Raw genomic sequence first — 22,848 nt, 5'->3', positions numbered from 1 at the left:
TTCAAGTTCGCACAATTGAAGCAAAGAAACTTGATTTGGTCTAAAATAGCATTGTTATATATTTTCGAACTTGTAAACCCCTAAAGACTACATATGAGTTTAGATATAAGGATATTTTGCTAAATTGAAACACTTAAAATGTGTTAAAATAAATCATTCTGTCGTCTGCATCACAAATTCACAATGTTCACTTGGAGTGCAGGGGGAGTAATATTGACTTGTCGATGCTTTTGTCCATATTTGGAAAAAAGACGAAACAAAAACTGATGTCAATTCTTAAAGTTTTTTTGTATTCCATAAAGTACTACTATTCCAAACTGATGATTTTTTTTCTAAAAATGTAATGACGTCTTATTCTGGCCCAGTACCTTCAATTGATAACTTTCAAAACAATCAATATTGTGAATTTTTTAAACAAAGAGTACCACAGGTGCAAAGTCGTCCCTAGCGCCTTTTGTCTCTTTTTTTCTTTTCGTCTCACCGTTCAGTAAAAAAAAGGGACAAAAGGCGTTGGGGGAGAGTTTGCCACAGGTGAAGAATAAAGGTTTTACATGCAAAGTATAACTCGACTGAAGTTATTTATGCAGATTTATTTGGCAAAACTTTTAGTATATTAGCTATTAAAAAAGGTTTCTTCTATTTTTTTGTTTGTTTTCGGAATAATACAAAACCGTTTTAAGATTTATGTTACAACGATACGAGTGTTTGCAAAGATGAACGGAAAAATGAGACATTCATAAAGTTTTGTGTTGAAATCTAAAAATTGACCGGAAATGGTTAAGTGGATTTTTGCCTCTAGATTTTATTAAGGGTAGGTTTTAGGCGTAAATTTGGCCTATTACCACATTTGCTTTTTATTTTTTTATAATGTTTTGTTTTGTTTTTTTGATTTTGTATTTTGGTTTGGGTATTTCTCCTAATACTAGTTAGCCCATTATTTTGCATTATGGAAATCGTTGGAAAAAGTCGGCATAATATTACGTCGACATCAGAATCTTTCGGAGACATCTTTTTCCAAAATGGCGGCGACATAGTGCTTTAAAATTACCAGCCACATATACCAATAATAGTTACCATGCAAGCGGCTAATGGTCTTATAAAAGGAAAGACTTACACAAATATTTTGTATGGTAATTTGGACTTGCGTTAAAAGTTATTGCAAAGAATAATTTTTAAAAGGTGATGTCTGTAGCGAGAACATCCATTGTTAGACGCGTCTTTTTTGATTTCTTAACGATTTATTTATTGTATACATTTGCGTTATATTTGTTTATATACTAGTCTAAAATAAATAAACAGAGATGGCTGTCTTCTGGTTTCTTCAGCTCACGTGGATTACTGTTGCGGCTGCTACATCAGGTATACTTATTAATCACTAAAGTTTGGTAACAAGAAAGCCACATGGCTTTGGGTCTGGTGAACTCTCTTCCAAAAACGTAGTATAAGGTACTGCTTGTCAAGTCCTGTTTTTGGAATCACAATGTCTTAACTGTATGAATGAGCCTATGTTTCGAGAAAGACGGAGTCGACACTTTTTTTAGAGATAGAAACAGTTTGAAAGTTTAATTCATAGAATATCTATTTTGAATAGAAAGTAGAAATTTTAGAAAAATGATAAAAAAGTCAAAATATTTATAATAAAATTCTTCTCTAAAGATTAATTCGAGTTGCCAATATAATATTAGAAAGCAGAAATCATTAGATTGATGATTTTCTTTCTGGATATGTAAGAAATTACAATTGCATGATTATTGCTAATTAAACATAAAATGGTAACGATAAGTTAGTGTACAATACAGAATTTTCAAAAAGGTTTATAATATCACTAACATCAGGTGTATTGTAAGGGAAAGCTGGACCCACAGGAAAAAAAATTAACAGATAAGACTTTTAATGAAATTTTGACTATAGGTGGGTAGACACAACAGATACACACGCAACTTGATTGCAATGCAATCCTGTAATATGCAGGCACAAAAGAAAACAACCTGGCAAGAAGCAACCATATGTTAATGATGTGAAAAGAATCTCTTGAGAAAATTAAGAGTTATTAAGGATACATTGCATGTCGATGCTCTTTTTGTAAATTATTTAATCTGCTAAGGACATTTAATCACATGTGCTTATTGCTTCTCGTAGCCATCAACTTTTGAGATAATCTTACAAAATTGAAAAAAAAAACAAAGTTTAAGCATCAGTTGGAGAAGCTCTACTATTTATGTAATATTTAACATTTACTTATGATAAATAATTATGATAAAAATTCTGTCTTTTCCCTTGTTTTCAACTTCATTGATTTCTTCCTCATCCTCATCTTCTTTACTGCTTTCGTTATCTTCATTCTGGTATTAAAACTCATTCTCACAATCACTGTTTCTTTCATTCGTCTATATGGCTAGGTTCTTGGGAAAATTGACGGTAAGCATGTCTTCAAATTTGTGTTACTTTACCTTTTAGAAAAACTTGCAAAATAAGTTTTCTACAGGTTAATTTCGCGTGGATTTATTTTTGAGGTTTTTCTGCAAATGCAAAATCCGCGAAAACCGCGAAATTTAATCCACTTAAGATAGTTATACTTCTCCATTTATATTCACAATACACATTGCTTTTTAATAGTATAGAAATAACTTAATCCATATAACCAATTCATTTGTGTAAATTCATTTGAATCCTCCGTAGCAAAGCCTACGAAAGGTGCTAGAGAGATTTGCGGCTTTTTTGGGATGTTGTGACTTATGTTTCAATGTGAGCATCATATTTTCAGACTCTCAGGTCTTGTTTTGTAGCAAAATTCTATGAAGTTCTAAAACATGTCAAATCCAAGGCTAGTCGGAAATTCGCAAATTATAAGTCATTACGAGTTCCAGTGACGAAAAGAAAAACGAGTCATGAGAGGTGATAAATTCTCAAAATAGCCTCTTTCTTTAAGCATTTTTGTATGCTTCTCTACCAAGAATAAAAAGTTCAAATCCAACTCGCCCCACTGCGTGCAGTTTTAGTTGTGAAGTTTTAATACCCCAAACACTACCAAATTCTAAATGGTTTTAAGAAAGGCACTTGGATGCATTTATAATATGGAATGGCTAGGATTCTCCAGGTGCTAAATGTATTAAGAAAATGCTCTGAAACAAGTTTGGTGTAGCTAGCTAGTTATAGCTGAGTCTTGAACGTCTTGCAACTTGTTGCTCGTTGTTGCAGGCAAAGAATCTTCTGGATTTAAAGTCAGATCTGTTCACCAGACAATTACTTTCTTTTTGGTTATTTTTTAATACCAAGTTTCACATGTTTATATCCAACATCCTTTGGACAAAGGTGTGACTGAATTTAGAAATTTTCATAGTTTAGTAAAATTACCTGTGAAAGATGTGAGTATACGTTTAGGCGTTTATATAATCGGCACCTATTTTTTAATGTAATTTTATTTCTAGCTTCCTGTAACATTTCCAAACATTGTGACCTTCGTATAAATGTTGAATGGTGGTCAATTGCTCCGTATATTTACAAAGATAATGGTACCGTCACTGGAATATTTCCAACCTTGCTCAGCAAAATGGCTTCAAGCTGTTGTGGCGAATGCACTCAAATTGTGTACGATAGCCCACATAATTCGGAATCCAAAGTCTTATCCGAACTTAGTAAGTAAATGCCACAAAAATAATATTTTTTTTTTGTAAAAAGTTTCTTCAATTACTTTTAGTTAAGCCGACTTGTGTTACCTAGCTATTCCAGCAACCCTTGTTCATTCTAAGTAATTATGCGCCCTTTTTCGTCAGCATCTCTAAATCAAACTTAAGATATTTGTCTATGAACTGTCTCGCGCCCATGGAAAACGCACCAATTTCTCTTATTTTTATCATAGAGGATAATATTAGCATTTATCTTCCGGTATATGGCTCCGTGCAAGACGTAAAGAAATACCAAAATCCTTATCTGCCGACCATAGAGTCACCAGGTGTTGTGTATTTAACCAATGTTAAAGACGATATCACTGCAGTTTCAGCGGATTTAATAAAGGCCATATTAAGGGCGTGGCCAGTCATGTGCTTTTTGTTGATGGGTGCGGCTGTGTCAGGCGTAATTGTATGGGCGTTGGTAAGAAACTGTTATTAAATAGTAAAAGTATCTTTTGAAATAGCGCAAACAGAATAAAAGATATATTACATTAATCGATGCTGCTTTAGACAAATCTATTAGACAAATGTCAAATTTTTAAGACCCATGCCTCTCATGGCCCTAGATATTGGCCATTACTCGAAACTACCCCTTAAATTTCTATAAAATAATTATAATCGGGAAAATATAATAACTTTTGTTAAGGTTATTCTCAAAGCTTGAAATTTGCGACATATTTCATTAAGGGAAAGCATTCTATAAATTTTGGACACTTGATTACTTCGATTTCCCGATTGTTTCAGATTTTACACAAAACCTGGAAAAATCAGATTTTAGTGTAATTTTTGTCATTTATTCATACGAACTATGGAAAAACGGGAAAATATGTTAAAACCAATTCATGCGAAAGTTTACATTGTGAGTGAAGCAGACTAAAATTCTCCACCGCAATAACATAAAATTATGCTTTTAGTTAGCAATATTTTTGCTGACTTAAGCATTTTTAAAATGTCAGGCTTGATTTAGCTTCCTAAAAAAATAGATTTATGTTCAACCTTGGATCTATACAGCTCTCAGTTAGATAAATGTTGACAATGTTGACAATAGAGCACAGTTAAAAATAAAAAAATACATACATATATATAAATATTATTTACAAGCAAAGGAAATATCAAAGTTTTAGTGTAAAAAAGGGCGTAAGAGGGCGTGTCTAAGTGGTGGGAGGGCAAAGTACATAAGCTCCGTGAAGTACTTTAAATAAACAAGATTAAAAATTATATAAAAGTTAACAATTTCAGTACATCCGATAATTCATGCATCAATTTGTTAAAAAACAATAGAACAGTGTCTTTCAAAAAGGCTTGGAACACCAACTGTTGTAAAATTTTTATCATAAATAGGGTTAAAGGAATTTTATTTGGCTGTCAAAAACTTTTAAACAGAATCAAAAATTAACATCGCCTATTATTCGCTTGTTTAATAAACGTATTATTATTGTTTTTCACATCAAATCCCTAAAGCTCATTGAGATTTGGAAACAAGAATTTTTTTTTTTGAATTTGCTAAAATTTACCAACAAATCTGGACACTAAAAATTACATTACGTTACGTTACTGCTATTATTTTTAATTTTTTGTTATACTTTAATTTTTATATTTTTTTGCAGAACATTACAAATTTTGACGAAGAGTTCTATAGTATCAAATAATCTGCAAAATAAACAGGGGAGAGTTCTGTTTGGCGAAAAAAAAATATTCTCTTGTTTAAATTTCTTTCATTTTAAAAATTTCTTTCAATTGGATTACAGGTGTAAGTGAATTGCCTCGATGTTTCGAATGAACCAAATGCCTTGCTTATCTCAACAAATTAATAAATAGAGAGAACGAGAGGAAAGCCGAAAATTAACAGTCCGAGAAGGGCGATAATTTGGTACTGTAAAGGTTTACGTTTAGGTAGTGTTGTTGTTGGTGTTTTCTTCGTACGAATATATTCCCAATAAGCTACAACAGCAAACACAATAATTAAAAACCAATTAAACTTTAATTACACCACAACTGTCGCTGAATTATGATTAACTTTTCGTAGCCAATGAATCCAAGCATGCTTGTGCTTATAAACAAAATGAGCAGTCCATTGATTGGATAGTTCAGTTTCTTTTTTAATTCCATCGACTTCACATTCTTCTCTTTTCTTTTGTTTATAAGGGTCACGTGGTACTCCTAACCAACGACAACAATAGAGTAAAGCACCAAATAAGGTAATCATAGCGATGAAACAGACCAATACAAGAGGAATGCTAATATACTGTGGCAGTTCTTGTAAACCTGCCATGTAGAGATAACACGATAGCTTTAAAGATGTGCACGATGCATTTATAAAAAAGAAATAAAATAGAATATTTTTTTACGGTTAAGAGTAAACAATAACTTTTTCTTCATAACTATATCTTTAAAAACTTGTTTAAACTCTTCGTTCCTCACTAGGCTCGCCAAAAGCTGTGTTCAACTTTTTGTTTTCATATACTTCACATCTAATAAACATTGTAGATGGTTCTGTATTATGCCCATTTCCAAGTTCTCCATCGTTGGGGTTAAATTTTTTTAATTGTTTTTATAATGACATCACGTCTTTATGACGCCAAGGTTTTTAATATGTGACGCACTCCATGCAGATGCTTTAAGCAGTAAGGAAAAAACAAAGTTTATATAAATAAAAACAAATAAAAGAAAGTAAAAAAAAAATCTTTTTTTACATTTTTAAAGCATTCTGATTTTTTAAATACTAAAATGCTGAACGATACTGAAAAAGTTTTGCTATCACTCGGCATTGCTCAAATATAAGATAGTATAACGCAACATAAAAAAGAGTCTAGGTACCTAGGCTGTTTGTAAATGACCGGTCCAGGACCCAGACTATTTTCTTATGACTATGAATACAATGTGCTTATCATGCAATCCATGAATAACAACCGCAGTCCTACACCCAGAACTCTCTTTCTAATTTTTTTTGTAATGCGGACAAAGAAATAACAATTAATAAGTAAACATACTACGCGAGAAATAATTTTATGATGGGTATAAGAAACGAGGATTTACATTGGTGATTAACATTGCACTAACAGTTTGTCATATGTCAAAATGTTGTCAAACAGCATGAATACCATTGGGTAATATATCTCTTTTTGTCTCTTCGATTTAAACTATGTGGATGAGATTTGGCAGAAATGTAGCACAGCATAAAAGAAATTGATCAGTGAGGGTAAAAACTTGAGGTCGCCAATTTTGAAAAACAAGCATATTTTTTCCTATTTGCTGAAAAATAAACAAAAAATTTATGAAAACAAGACAGTATAGTCATGAATACTATTTCGGACATGTAGAAAAGGAAGTTAAGATTGAGAGAGTCGCTATACCAGTAGACGCTCGATCATCGTGTTTGGGGTTCACAATTTAATACATGTGTTTCCTATTGTAAATAATGACGCCATTATTATTTTTTCGGGGTTTCCCCGCATTCTTCTTTTTTTGTTGTACAATTTTTCTAGAGAGTATAGTTGAGAAAGATAACGAGTAGAGTACACGAGGTACTTGATTTTGACATTTTATGAATCTTTAAATGGCGCTCGATTGATGGACTTTTGATATTATTTTTGGATATTTACTTGAATTGGTGGACTTGTGATGTTGTGTGGATATTATTTGCTCGAATTGGTGGATTTATTTTATGAACTTTAACTTAGCTTAGACAGTGTTTGTTATTCTGAAATCGTCTTATTGTGTACTGCACGTCAAATTTCAAAAACTTTCATTTTTCATGCTTCCAGTTTCATTGGTTTCATTTTTTGCATTACATTAAATTTCATTATGTCTACTGCGACTACGAGGAAGAGTGCAAGGCGAAAGGGGTTGCGGTCTATTGCGAGCACCCTGCGCGAGCGAATTGATGTCATAGTTAAGGACTTTTCGGAGGAGAAACGAGCAGAAATTATTTCTTTACAGACCACTTTAATTGACACTGTTAAACAGTTAAAGGAGTTAGATGAAGAGCTATACGGTGTTTTATCGGCTGAAGAGATCGAAACCGACGTTATGGAGGCTACAGAATTTTATCTATTAGTGAACATGAGTCTCGCGACTATTACTACCGCTACCGGACCACATGTTTCAGCCACAGAATCGACACGGTCTGTTGAAAAGAAATCGATGAGACTACCCAAAATAGAACTGAGCAAATTTAATGGGAACCCTTTGAATTGGCCCTCGTTTTGGGACCAGTTTAATTCAGCCATTAATGACAATGACAGTTTGAATGCAATTGATAAATTTATTTATTTGAAGAGATACGTCGAAGGAACCGCTTTATCAACTATTTCTGGGTTAGAATTGACGAACAGTAACTACGAAAATGCTATAGAGTTGCTTAGAAACCGTTTTGGCAACGAACAGGTGCTCATTAACGCGCACATGGAAGCCCTGTTGAAGATTGAGTCAGTACGATCAATGGATAACACCCAACAATTGAGAAAACTTTATAATGATGTTGAGAACTGTATTCGAAATTTGAAAAATTTGAAGTATAATAGCGAAATGCTGAGTTTATTGATTCCGGTTCTGAACGAAAGAATTCCCAACGAATTACGAATGATTATTTCTAGAAACTTTGGAGAGGAGAAGTGGTCCGTTGAAAAGATGCTGTTTTTTATCAATAACGAACTGCAAGCTCGAGAGAGGTGCATTGTAACCGCGAAAGGCAAGGGACAAACTCTCAGTGAAAATTACAAGAGAGGAGGAATTTCTACCGCAGACTGCTTATTGACTTTGGACAGAAAAAAATGTGTTTTCTGTCACGATTCTCACTCTCCGTCGAGGTGTTCAAAAGTTACCAACGTACAAACACGTTCGCAAATTATGAAAAAGGAAGGGCGTTGCTTTTTATGCTTGCAGCATGGACACATTTCAAAGAACTGTTGTTCAAATTACATATGCAATAGATGTGGAAGACGTCACCACATCTCTTTGTGTATGAAAGAAAAACGTGCCGAAAGAAAAGATAAAGACAACAATGGCTCGGAGGAAAACCCTTCTAACGAAACCAACGCGAATCACATCAGCCAAGAAAACAAAGGAATTCTTTTGCAGACGGCTAAAGCTTTTGTTTCGAAAGAAAGGGAGAGCAGGAACATACAAACGAGATTCATGTTTGATTCAGGTAGCCAGAGAACATATGTCACAAATGAACTGAAAGAAAAACTGAATTTAGAAACAATTCGAAAGGAGAAATTAATTATTACCACTTTTGGCCATAGCAACAGCCAATCGAGAGAGCTACCCGTTGTTAAGTTGTATGTAAAAACCGCTGACCGCTCATCTACCGTACCCATCGAAGCCATTGCCGTACCAAACATTTGCGCTCCTCTCTCAAATCAGAATGCGAAATATTACGCTGATAATTACGAACACTTGAAGCGGTTGAAATTAGCAGATTTTTTAAATGGTGAAAAGAGACTGAATGTTCACGTTCTGATTGGTTTAGACCATTATTATTCATTCATTACCGGCGAAGTTGTTCGAGATCCGAGAGGCGGTCCTATCGCTATCAATTCCAAACTTGGCTGGATTTTGTCCGGAGGTGAACAGTCGAAAGCGAACGAATCAAGCTGCATGGAAGTCCACGCCTGCCGTGTTGATACCGAAAACACAATTCTTCGTGACGAGTTGAACAAGTTTTGGCAAATTGAGTCGATCGGTGACGGAGAAAACGAAAACGTATTATCTTCTTTTAAACAAACTCTTGAATTCAACGGTGAACGCTACGTGACCGAATTACCATTTCGTCCTGATCATGATAAACTTTCCGATAATTTTGCAGTTTCGAAACAACGCTTAGATTCTCTTGTTAACAAACGATTACGAAATGAACCTGATTTAGCTGTGCAATACAACGACGTTTTTGCAGACTACGAATCAAAACATATTATAGAAAAAGTTCCAGAAAGTGAGATAGCTTGCGAAAATGCTCACTACCTTCCGCATCATCCGGTTGTACGCCAAGATAAAAGTACAACGAAAGTTCGTCCTGTTTTTGATGGATCTTGTGCCGTTCACAAACCATCCCTCAATGACATTTTGTACTCTGGTCCTAATTTACTTGCTAAGGTGTTTGACATTCTGCTGAGATTCCGTACGAACTACGTCGCTTTAGTTGCTGATATTCAACAAGCCTTCTTGAATATTGAAATCGCTGAGAAAGACCGTAATTATCTTCGTTTTTTGTGGAAAGAAAACCCTACCGAGAACGATTCAAAGCTCATTATCTATCGATTTCTGCGTGTCGTGTTTGGGTTAACGTGCAGTCCGTTTTTACTCAATGGGACAATCCAACACCACTTGGAGACTTACGAAATTATCTGCCCCGAAATTACTGATGTTTTGAAGGATGACTTGTACGTCGATGACCTAACAACCGGTACCGATACCGTAACTGAAGGCAAGAAACTTTACGAAATTAGTAAACAAATCATGAAAGAAGGAGGGTTCAATTTGCGAAAATGGGCTACTAATAACAATGAATTAGAAACTTTTATCGATAAAATTGAGAACGTGAATTCTGAACCGAATAGCGACAAAACTGTTAACCCCAAAGTATTAGGGATCGAGTGGGACATCGACAGAGGTATTCTAGTGTACCGATTTGACGAGTTATTGAAACGAGCGAAAGAACTGTTTCCAACAAAAAGAAACATTTTACGTATATCTGCTTCATTTTATGACCCGTTGGGCCTGATCGCACCAATCACCACCAAGGTAAAGGTTCTTTTCCAGAAATGTTGTCAACACAAGTCCGACTGGGATGATCCACTGCAAGGGGAACTGCTTAAACAATGGAGAGATATATTGAACGATTTTGCGAATTTACAAACTTTTGAGATACCACGTTATTTATTCTGTGAACCGCGTCATGAAATTCAATCAATTGAACTGCATGGATTTTGTGATAGCTCGACGATTGCCTACGCTGCTGTGATTTATGCAAAAATACGAACTAACCTCGGCGTAAGTGTTTCGCTAGTGACTGCTAAAACGAAAGTTGCGCCCCTAAAGCCGCATTCTGTTCCACGTTTAGAATTGCTAAGATGTGCTCTCTTAGCAAAGTTGATGAGCCATGTGCTTAATGCGATCAATGGTAGATTGAAAGTTGATCGTTTTTTCGGTTGGTCAGATTCGGAAGTTGCCCTTTGTTGGCTAAAAGGCAAATTGAAGCAGTGGAAGCCATGGGTAGAAAACAGAGTTGTTTATGTTCGATCAGTCATTCCATCGGAATCATGGTTTCACGTTTCCACCATTCATAACCCCAGTGATATACCTACCAGACCAGACAAAATTGGTGACTTCAATTCAAATTTGTGGTTAAACGGTCCTGAATTTCTGTCTGATTCCAGCTTTGTTCCACCTGAGTTTCATGTCAACAAACATTCATTCGATGTTTTGTCAGAAGAGAAGAAAAGTCATGTCACTACTAACATTAGTCATTCCACTCATCATTGTCATTCGCAGTTACATGATATTAAAGACGAGACTAAGTTTAGCTCACTGAAAAAGCTTATAACTACCATTGGATATGTTTACAGATTTGCGAATAAATTGTTAAATCGAATTCGAAAAAGAGACTTATCAGTATGCAACGATCGTGAACTGTCGACTCAAGAATACAAAAGTGCATTTGATATTTTGATTACAAACAATCAACGAAAACTTCGAAACAACCAAAACTACTTCAACAAACTTTCGTCCGCCCTGAAGTTGTTTGAAGATGAGAAAGGAGATTTACGTGTTAAAGGACGTTTTGGTGAGAATAAAAAGCTTTCATATGACGAAAGGTATCCGTTGATTCTTTCGAGTGATTCATATTTTACAAAACTTCTGGTTGAAGATGCCCACGAAAAAACATTTCATCAAGGCGTAGAAGCGACACTCAACATGTTACGAATGAAGTTTTGGATTCCGAAAGGTAGACGCACAATCAAATCCATTTTACGACAGTGCATTGTTTGTCGACGATACCAAGGCAAACCTATTAAATCACCACCGACTCCAGATCTACCAGAATACAGGTATTGCGCTTCGAGAGCTTTTGAACACGTTGGGTTCGATCATGCTGGTCCACTCTACATTCGTACCGAGAACCGAAACACGACAAAGGTATACGTATTAATACTTACATGTGCTACTACTAGAGCTGTGCACTTTGAGCTTTCACCCGATTTAAAGACGCCAGCGTTCATTAGAGCTTTCAAAAGATTTCAATCCAGAAGAGGAACGCCTGCTACGGTTGTGCATGATAACTTTAAAACGTTTAAATCTAACCATGTAAAAAGATTTATGAGACATGAGTCTATTGAAACTAACCCGATTCTCCCCAAGAGTCCTTGGTGGGGAGGATTTTATGAAAGGATCGTCAGATCAATGAAAACCGCCTTGCGTAAGACCATTGGGAAGGCACTATTGACTTTCGAAGAGCTCGAGACAGTTCTGTGCCAAGTTGAAGCATCGATTAACTCAAGACCACTTACATATCAGAGTGAGGACGATCTTGGACAGACTATCACACCTTTGCATTTGATTTACGGCTCGAACATTGTTGGTGCTGAATGTGTCCCAATGAATGATACCGACCAGTGCTCGAAACGATTACTTTATGTACAACGAGTGCTTGACGATCAGTGGCGACGATTTTATCGAACGTATTTGAACGAATTACGGCAACATCACTTCTACAGAAAGGATGGCAGAGAAACACCTGATTTAAAGTTGAACGACGTCGTGGTGGTGAAAGATGATAACCAACTGCCAAGAAGTAGATGGCCATTGGGTAAAGTTACGGAACTGATCTATGGAAAGGACGGATTTATTCGTGGTGCGAAGATTCGGGTTAACACCAAGAAAGGACTTGTTTCTACGATAACGCGTCCTATTCAAAAACTGATTCCACTTGAAATAGCAAATGAGACTGAAAACGAAGTTGAAAAAGTTGAAAAAAGTGAACTTGAAAAACCCGCTGAAGACACTCTCAATGAAGATGAGCAACAACGAAGGCCGACGAGAAAGGCTGCGGTTGAAGGACAGTTGATGCGTAAACTCCGCGAAGAGTATTTATAGTTTTTTTTTGACATATATATATATTTAGGATTTCTTTATGTTTAGTCATACCGTGTTGACATCGGACATGTCAACGGGGGGAGTATGTAAATAATGACGCCATTATTATTTTTTCGGGGTTTCCCCGCATTCTTCTTTTTTTGTTGTACAATTTTTCTAGAGAGTATAGTTGAGAAAGATAACGAGTAGAGTACACGAGGTACTTGATTTTGATATTTTATGAATCTTTAAACCTATGATTAGATTTCTTTGATTACGGATTTTTTTGTTATATGTTCTTACTATTAATACAGTGCAATTTTTTTAAAGCGGACACCACTGGTGCAAAAAAAAGTGTCCGTCTTATAGAGGTGTCTGCTTTTTTCAAATTGTATCTAAAAATCACTTTCAGAGGAAAATTTTGCCGAAAACAAAACTTTTGTTGTTTATATACGTTTTTCCCTTGTTCTATTATTTTCAAACCAAGCAAATGAGACATGTAATTTGATGAATGTGAAATATTATTATTCATACGCTCTACTGTTATACAAACAAAAACAAATACGAACTAACGAATACATTGTATTTTATAATCTACTCGAAGAAATCTCAGATTAAATCTTGCTTTATTTTTGATATTTAGAGATCCTCCACTTTTTTCGTAACTGATGATAGCATGTCTTGACTTTCCTCGTCAAAAATACGGCTGCGGAGTTTTTTTTTCATGCGTCTGCTTTACACAGAGCTTTTTCAAGGGAAAATGTCGTTTGGTGCGAAAACAAGTGTCCGTTTTATAAAGTGTCCGCCTTATAACTGTCCGTCTTATAGAGATTTTATTGTGAGAGTTTGACGTAAAATCAGTCCGTTACAAGGAGCAGTGTCCGTTATATAGAGGCGTCCGCTTTAGACCATGTCCGCTTTAGAGAAATCCCACTGTATTACTATTTATATTATATTTATATTATAATTTCGAACAATAGAGAAGGTAAATAAAAACGAAACTTTGAATTTTTTCTGGAACAATATCTAGCAAAATTTTTAATAAAAAAAGTTACGAAATGGTAATGAAAGAATATGATAAAAGTCAACATGTTTGAGCCCGTGGAAACTGCATTTTAGGAGCTATAAAGAAAAATGGTGGTGGAATTCACACCCAAACCACCCTCACGAAGTAGAAATAGAGTTAAACTCTTCCCTTGTGCGTATTAGCTGATCGATTTGACCAATTTCTCTGTATTCTATATGTCGCTAAGTGGAAAATGCTATTTTGTTGATAAAATTTTTGACAACATTTTCACTGAACGAGTTAAATTTCTTTCTTTTAGGATTGTTACTGTAATCCTGCGCAATTTCCTGTTAATTTTTTCAAAGGATCTTGGGATGGTTTTTGGTGGGCCTGTGTATCCATGACCACTGTGGGGTAAGAAAGCACTTTTGTAACTTAATGTTTTTTACATGTCACATTATGTTGGAAAAGTTGAAGGAATGTAAGGGGTTGATTCATGATCTTTCTTAGCCGGGACAAAATTTAAACCCGTTTTTCCGGGATACCGCTTTTCTTTCAAAATTTTAATCAATTTTAAATGGAAATTAAATGAGATGCCAGGTTGAAATTTAGCGCGGGCGGAATTTTATTTTAGCAGTAACTTGCCAAGATTTCACTAAAAAACAGAGCTAATCTTTGCCATGCAATAGCTTCATCTAGGCTAGCAGGAACAATCATCTCCGCAGATGGAGATGAAATTTGTCATCTCCATGTAATACCGACTTAAAATATTGTCCTGAAAAAGCGGGTTGAAATTTCGTTGAGCTAACCGGGGTTCATGTAATCAGCCCTTCACAATTTTTTAAACTTTTTTTGTCATCACAACGTATCCACTGTTCTACGTTCAGAGAAACAGACGCTGATTGACTGATTAAACTTTCTGCTCTATTTTATTCTTTTATCTCACACACCTATATTTCTAAAAAGTTTTATTTTATATACACGTGTAACTTCAAAATCTTTTGTGACGCGAATAACAGAATAAAGAAGCTATTAAGAAAGTATTGTTTTTAATTTTTTACTTCTGATGTATTCCATTATTACATTTTTTTCACAGCCTTAAATAATTGTCAATTTTAAGTCAAATCGGATATACAGTTTACGATTTTTTATATTTCTCCGTTTTAATGTTAAATCAAGCATTTAACAATATTTTTTGTAAACAATAATTACACCCGGGGTCGTGTTAAAATTCTAAAATTACAGGTATAAATAAATGCATAAATCAATAACAAAAATCATAAATTTAAAACATTTAGGTATGGAGATCGTGCACCTAAATCACTTTCAGCCCGAATTTTCGCATTTATGTGGGTCCTGACGGGTGTGGTCACTATTGCTGGATTTAATGGCTCCATCACTGCACAATTGACAAGTTTAGTAATGTCTAACAAGCTTTTACAAGGAGAGCAGGTCAGTAGCATAAACTCTTTCTCTTTTCACATTTTTTTATAGAAGAGTGGACTTTGAACTGTTTATATGAAGCGTTTGCTTCGTGTTACATATATGATATCACATGCCTTAGTCGCACAAACTTTCGCGCGAATGTTAATTAAGCGATTATAGAGTTAAATTTCCAATTTTGCCATATTTACTTCGCGCTAAAATTTGTACGCAAATATGATATGAATTTAATTTCTTTTAAAGGTTACAGTCATTGATGGCACAGCGGAGAAAAAGTATGGCTTGTCGCTGAACATAAATATAACAGGTGCGTCCCATACATTATATAATATATGTAACGTAAAAGCCAACTTCTAAGAAAAAACACATTTTTTAGTCTATATATTTCGGTTTTAAACTTTCATCAAAAGGCTTGAAGATTATATATCCAAACCATCACTATTTCTAATCGTTCCACCACGACTTCCTTCCACAGTATATAAAAGTTTTCAGATTTTAATCAACGCATCATTAAACTGGCTTTGAACGAATGTCGGAATATTGATGTACAAAAAACATTCGGACATTCATCACCAGACCAAAGTTTGAAGTGTTTAATCATTGTCATTTTCTATGAACGTCTATGAATATATGTTACCTGATAACCAGCAATTTTACTCACTGTACAATTCTAACATTCTATAACACCACGATGCTCAATGCCAACTGTACAATGATTGCAGTCCATTTCACCGTGCACTTCTTATCATGTGTAAACGGTAGCTTACAACCGGAAAGAAAGTAAGTCACTTCAACCAGCTTTGTTGCGATTACAAACTAAATTTACATCACGAGAGAACGAATAAAGTGGACACTTTAAAATCCACACATGCAAACAATTGGAAAGTAAAATCGTGGAAATAAAAACTGCTTTGAAGAATCGATCAATGTATTTAACGTCCTTATAGAACACACACCAAATACAACATGTTAATCTCCTGGCAAACTTACGATAGACTGCAAATAACTGTACATTCATTTAGATGATGATACCGGATTTGCCGGAAGACTCACAACTTTTTAAAGAAACATTGCATTGGCATTCTTTCAGTCTTTTTTAAAGAGGGATCAGAAAAAAAAGAATTATTACTATTTATCTTATCCATAGAAAATAGAAGAGCAGAATTATATTTTCTCATTTACATACCATCAAAAGTTCAGTTCTTTTTCAGAAATTATAGCCACTTAGAATCTTTCAATGTATATCTTCCAATGCCTGATAAACATATGATTTGCCACGTAAAATGTTGCTGAATCGGCAAATCTTGATGGCAGCTTACTTTCCTCGAGTAAACCATAAAAACGCATATAGAATTTTCAGCATTACCAGAATTCTTTCCAATCGTTTCAACTTTTTCCACAATTTAATGGTATCATCAGTTGAGAAATTTTCTGTTTCTTTTGAGAACAAGCATCATAAATTTTTAGGCAAGTTTAGATTATTGGAACATGATTCGGCACATGTGTTAGCAATTAATTTCAAGGTCAACGGATGAAGCTTTTTCAGACATTTCTTTTCCTTTGTTAGATCAAGGAGGTTAGATGTGATACGTTAAGATTGAAACTACTACCCCTTGATCATTGTCAAGAAAACCATCACCAACAAAGTAGTCTTCCTGCGAAGCGGTAGTCATTTTTAACTCATGTGCAGGGTTGTGGTAGTCCTCCACCATAGATTCTTCGCTACGGTCATGCGACGGAGTATCGCGCCGTAGGAAACTGCGTTTCCAGTGTGAATGTAAATTCGTCTTTATCACTTCTTACAGCATTCATTCTTGCCTATAAATTTCTTTTTTTAGTTGCAAAAGATGTTTCAGACTTGAAAAATAAACTTATGCACGATGACAAAATCAAGGGCGCCATATTGGATAGCTACGTTGCCGGCTTTCATCGAAATTTTTTCTCAGAGAACAACAAAATAAGGATAGCAGACGTCTTGGATCACACGTATGCTTACGGCATGTTGTTGCACCAGGCGAAAAAAAGTTCAAAATTGCAACAGTGTTTCCTGCAATATTTAAGTGTCAACCAAAAAGAAGTGATTGGCGTTGTGGAGCTGTTCACAAAAGCGTTGCAGGTCTGTTTATGCTTAAACTTTGTTTTATAAAAACAATTTTTCAATAAAATAGGAACACTCCAGGAATTAAATCCTTAACTTAGATACCGATTGGACCACTAATACCTGTATTTGTTGGCGATCCTTTTTTTCTCTCACCTCTAATACCTGTATTGTTGTATTGTACCTCGATTGTTTAAAATCACAATTACATAGCTGCATCAGTAACAAAGACACCCATTTTTTTATAAACTTTAAATCTTATTTCTACCGAAATAATTGTCAATTAATATTCCACCACAGTGCTGTTATAATGCACTTTCAACTTTTCTCGACTGGCTAAAGCATTTATAATCAAAAGTACCACGCGTTACATTTAGACTCTACCTGACGTATTTCAAAGATGAATTTAATATTCTTTGAACACGTACTTATGCTGTTCACACCTATGCTGTGAAAAAAAACTCAACGGTATCTTCAAATTGAGCTAAATGCTAAAACTCAGGCACTTTGATGTCAATGGATTTTTTTTTTCAAATTCGTGAACCCTGTCTAAAACATTAACCTGTCTAAGTCATTATTTCAATTTTTTTTAAAAGGGTTGATTTCTATCGTTATCATTATATATATTTCCCTTTATGTAGCTGCCTGAAAAATCAATAAGTCAATCAAAAAGTGAAAATATCCTCAATCCCTCCAACAGTTGGTTCCTGCACTTGCTCGCCGTATGTTCTGGCTTGATTTTATTCTTCGTTCTTGTTGGAATGATATGGCAATATAACCACAAACGACGACATGCACAAAAATACCAACCTGGTAAGATTTGGTTACGATATCTACTTCTTTTAAGAGCTTATGATTTTAAAAACAATTTCAACTTTCCAGGGGAGAGGTAACGTGGGTGCGACCACCTATTAATACCGGCAGTTACCTTGTCGCAAAAAAAGGGGAAATTACCGGCCTATTTTTTATTGAAATGTTCTTCTTTTATTGTCGATAGACTAGTATTCAGATTAACCAATGAACTTTGATGGTGACAAAAAAGGAAGAGATAACAAAAAATAATAAAAAAAATCACCGCATTGTTTTAAACAACTAGATAGACACGAGACCCAACTTTAGGTGCAAAGGCACTAACTCTGGTTGCGACATTTATGGTTAAGTTTGCGACATTTATTGGCGATGTTTCGACATTTATGGTTGATTGCGACATTTATGGCTGTAACATGGGGTTTGCTAAGAACCACCATAGTGCATTATAAATTCTGATTGAGAAAGTTGTGTTAGCTATATGTTGCATTTATATAACTAAAAGAAAATGAAAACAAAACGATAAATTTATTGGCAAGAAGCTGACATTTTTTTTCAGATTGCTGATGATGTCAAGCCAAAAAAACTGTCGTCATCATATATAATTATGCTAATTTATTCAGTTTAAAGTTATAGTAGCTATAACTGTGCTAGGTTTTATCACATGTATTGCCGATAAGATTTTGTGAAGGATTAAAGGGATGTGTCGTTATTGCTACCCCATCCCTCCTATAACATTAAAACCCAAAATGGTCATACCTATTGGGTTTGTCTAATTTAAATTTAATAGAAAAAGTATTTTAAAAACAATATAGACGATGAAAAATAAATTTGATAAGAACGTTACAAACATAAAGACACCAAAGGTTTGGCACAATATTCACACGAGGAAAGATATCTAATCAATTTTCTAATTATAAACAATGCCTTAAATAATAAGCTGACATTTTTTCTTTTGTTTAGTGGTTGTCAATCTTCAAGAGGAAATATCTATGGAGGAGTTACTGAAAAAACAGTGCTTGGAGTTTGAAACAGCCATGGAAGAAGAAGTCGAGCATTTCTTCAAACGTTGGATAGCACAAAAGAAATATATTTGCAAATACGACTTTTGCTTTTCAGCTACGGAAAAATTTGAAAGTTATGAGAACGACAATGCTGCTGAAGACATGCTTGTACCCACTTATATTCCTTAGTACGCATGGTAATACCTGTTAGCGTACATGTGTGGTTTGAAAATAACATTTTGTATATAATACTATTTATGTTAAGCTATTGTAAATTACTAATCTGTCGAACGTCGAAATTGAACTTTCGTTATCCATTGATGTGTTCGGGCTTCCTTTAAAAAAGTTAACTGACTTAACACTGGGTCATCCTTCTATAAAACGAATCTATGATTTTTGACTTGTTGATCAACCTAGATGGGGAAATAGTGTAAAGTGTTACTCCTAGAAAAGACAGCACTTAAATCCAGCTCTGTCCGGAAATTTAGTTTAACTTTCGGAGGAAGCACTTACACATCAAGGTATAACAAACATATCGCATTCGTATATAATTGTATTTTATAATAAATATATTATAAAAAGGTATATAAGAAGCACATAACATGTTTGTACTTGATTCTCTAATATACTCTTTGAAAATCAAGCAGTAGCTAAGCAGTTAGCTACAGATTCCAGATCATGCCATACAACATCATCATGTCATAAAAGTTTCATATGCTACACCTACGTAGTATTTGCCGTTTTAGCTATCGTATGCGATGCGAACGTATTGACCTGCTCTTGTATATGCGGCAAAACAAACTTTTGCATAAAGATCGGATTGATATCATAAACATGATTTGTTTTTGATAAGTTGTTTCCTGAGGAAGCTCTTCTCTCATAGTATTGTCGCTGCCTTGCATCCCTTTGACTTACGTCTACTTCAAATGCTTCGTGGCAATATAATTCGTTCTTTCCTGTTTTAGACGTTGCCAACGTTAGCACGGTAATGCCATGGATTAACGCTTTCTGTTCCTTGTGGTGTTTGGGAAAGTTTTTCTTATTCATCAGAAAACAGAGAGATCTAATAATATTGTAAAGATTTGGTCAGCTTCAAGATATGTGGGAGTAAACATTGCAAGACGAGTCCTATACGCAGCTACTGTCACTTCTGTTTAAACTGAAAGTTGAAAGTATGTTAAGGGGTTTCTAAAGGTGCTGTTCAAAGTCATGTAACGGATAGGCCTCCATATACTTTCAATCACAAATGCATTTCTTCTTGTCCACAACATGGAGGTAGGAATAGAGAACTCATCTCAGTGCGCACAAACAAAGAACAAAACAAAACAAACAAAATATCTCTCTACGGCAATGGACAAATGTTTTTAATAAAACTAATTGTATGATTTGTCTTATGTTGGCAATCCTTGTTTTTTGACATAATTATCAACGTTCTCGAGCAATCAGAGCGTGCAGATTGTACAATTTGCGAGGCTTTTTTGTACACAAAACAGAAATATTAGAATCAAGAATAGCCCTGGACTTCCTAGCTATAAAATCATTCCTATCGTATAATATACTAAACGCTTTTTTAAAACAACGGACCTATTGTTTTTAACCTGAAATTCCAACGTAGTTTTAAAATATGTACATACCTTTTTTACGAAAAATTATCTATCACCCTTTCTTATGTAAAGCCTTACAAAAGTTACATGACTAGACAAAATAGCTATACACTTACTATATTATATTAGCACACTGCATATCTAAATAACATACTAAAAATACGATGCAATTGTAAACAACTTGTCTTCAATAACATCAAGCACTATGTTTACTTAAATCTAAAATTCTTGAAGTGTTTATCTCAAAGCGTATTAAATTTTCACAGAGAAACACAAGCAACAAATTAAAATTAATTATATCGGTTATTAAGTTACTGTCATAGTAACAAATTTAGATGAAATGGCGGTAGGTTTCTTATTCCGATGAGAACAGTTTACCGAGAATTTTTTTTTTGCATTTAAAATGGATTTTGAAACCTTTTAGGAGATAAATACTAGTTATCGCACGGTACAGACATTATGGCATTTATTTCAGACGTCATATTGTATGAGACGTCATATTGAGACGTCATATTGTCATATTGTCATATTGTATGAGACATTAGTCTTAAACTACCCACCAGTCAATGCTTTTTGTTATAAAGTCATGTACTGGACAAAAGTCACGCCATAGGGTGTCGTGTTGCGCCGTAGAGTGTCCAGATGAAATGTAAATTGCGTCGGTACAGAAGGGCAATAGATGGCCGCGTAATAGAAAGACGCGAGGCGGAATAGAAAGTAATGGATGGACGCGTAAGTTCTGTTAACCACCCCAGAAATAGCCACGCCAGTAGTCATTTAATATGTTCTCCCCCGTGCTTGAATATAAGAGGTGCTCTTTTCCATTTTTAGTGAATTTTCACCGCTATCCACCTTTTATGAAGGTCTATTGACATTATTCTGCGCTACAACTACCCTCTAAAAAGCACAGGAGATTATGGTGGAAGTTTTCTTGATAGATGCTGTAACAATCTTGTCCTCAGAGCTCTGGGAATGAGGGATAAGCATGAAGTCATATTTTTCCTGATTCCATTAAAGTATTTATGACAAAAAAGAGAAGATAAAAGCATAGGGTTTTCTCTGTCACGCATCCCCCTAAGTGTCTATCCACTTATTCGGTTAGAATTCATTGTATCACTGAGCGTTAATAAATCCAATAACCTATGTTTACCTATTGTATATATGTTTTATTATATACCCAAAAGAGATTGTTATAATTAATATTACTTATTTTGTTTTGTGTTTGTTTTCTTTTCGTTTCATTTTATAGTGCATCATCTATGTCCCCGAAGCGATTCATTTTTGTTTTGATTTCTTTGTTTTGATGTTTTTGTAAAAAGAATTTTCTCGACAAAAAAGTTCCCGCCATTTCACGTGTTTGGAAATCGACCAATCAGAAAACGGACCACTAAGAAACAACCAATCACAGTTAATTACGATAAAAATTAATGAGGCGGAAAGGATAAAATCAAAACATGCGTTTACGAATGTTTTGTCAAAACTATTGTTACGTCACAAGCATTGAATAATACGGGTGGAATACGATTATTTATTCAATGGCTGTTTTTGCTTACGGGTATATAATAATAACCTTTATGTTTGAAAATGACAAAAATGATTGTATATAAAATCAGTGAGATAACCAATGTGACGATCGCAGTTATAATATTACTTGCAAATTGATGGTCACCTGAAAGGGAAATATTTATTAATAGCTGAAAATAGAATTTCTGTGTTAGTGAATGTTATGCCTAATAACTCGAACCACATGACCAGAAAATATTATTTTCACTTTCATCCCGAATAAACTATGGTGTGGTATTAAAATGTTTTTTGTTATTTTTTGTTATTTTTAAAAGAATGTGTATTGTTTAACTCTTTGTCGTCGAAAAAGTTGTGCGTATCTTGAAAAAAAATTCTTAACTTTCGCTAAGAAATAATTATAATTAAATTTGGGCCATAACGTTATGTTTTAGAAAAAACAATCCAGATGTTCCAAAATAACACGTTCGAAACCAGTGTAGTAACTATGAAATAAAACACGCAGAGAAAATTTTTTAACTGCACTTTTAAAAACAGAAAAATTATTTAAATAACCATATATGAACATTCGTACTCACATCTGTAGGTTATGAAAACGGATATAAGTTTAGATATATTG

General features: G+C 34.5%; 1 protein-coding gene across 1 annotated transcript; it reads left to right on the top strand.

The window, feature by feature from the left end:
• The first annotated feature begins 749 nt into the window (after positions 1–749).
• LOC130621168 (uncharacterized) lies at positions 750–19,293 on the top strand. The gene is made up of 9 exons (XM_057436485.1): positions 750–1,359; positions 3,429–3,635; positions 3,860–4,092; positions 14,072–14,166; positions 15,051–15,204; positions 15,439–15,502; positions 17,034–17,311; positions 17,935–18,106; positions 19,064–19,293. Exons 1-9 carry the CDS (start codon positions 1,302–1,304, stop codon positions 19,291–19,293), a joined length of 1,491 nt encoding a protein of 496 aa, XP_057292468.1. The 5' UTR covers positions 750–1,301.
• The last annotated feature ends 3,555 nt before the right edge of the window (positions 19,294–22,848 follow it).

Source organism: Hydractinia symbiolongicarpus, chromosome 12, assembly GCF_029227915.1.
Source record: "Hydractinia symbiolongicarpus strain clone_291-10 chromosome 12, HSymV2.1, whole genome shotgun sequence".
Taxonomy (NCBI): domain Eukaryota; kingdom Metazoa; phylum Cnidaria; class Hydrozoa; order Anthoathecata; family Hydractiniidae; genus Hydractinia; species Hydractinia symbiolongicarpus.
Note: the sequence above shows the minus strand (reverse complement) of the source record. Positions and strands in the feature narration are given on the sequence as shown.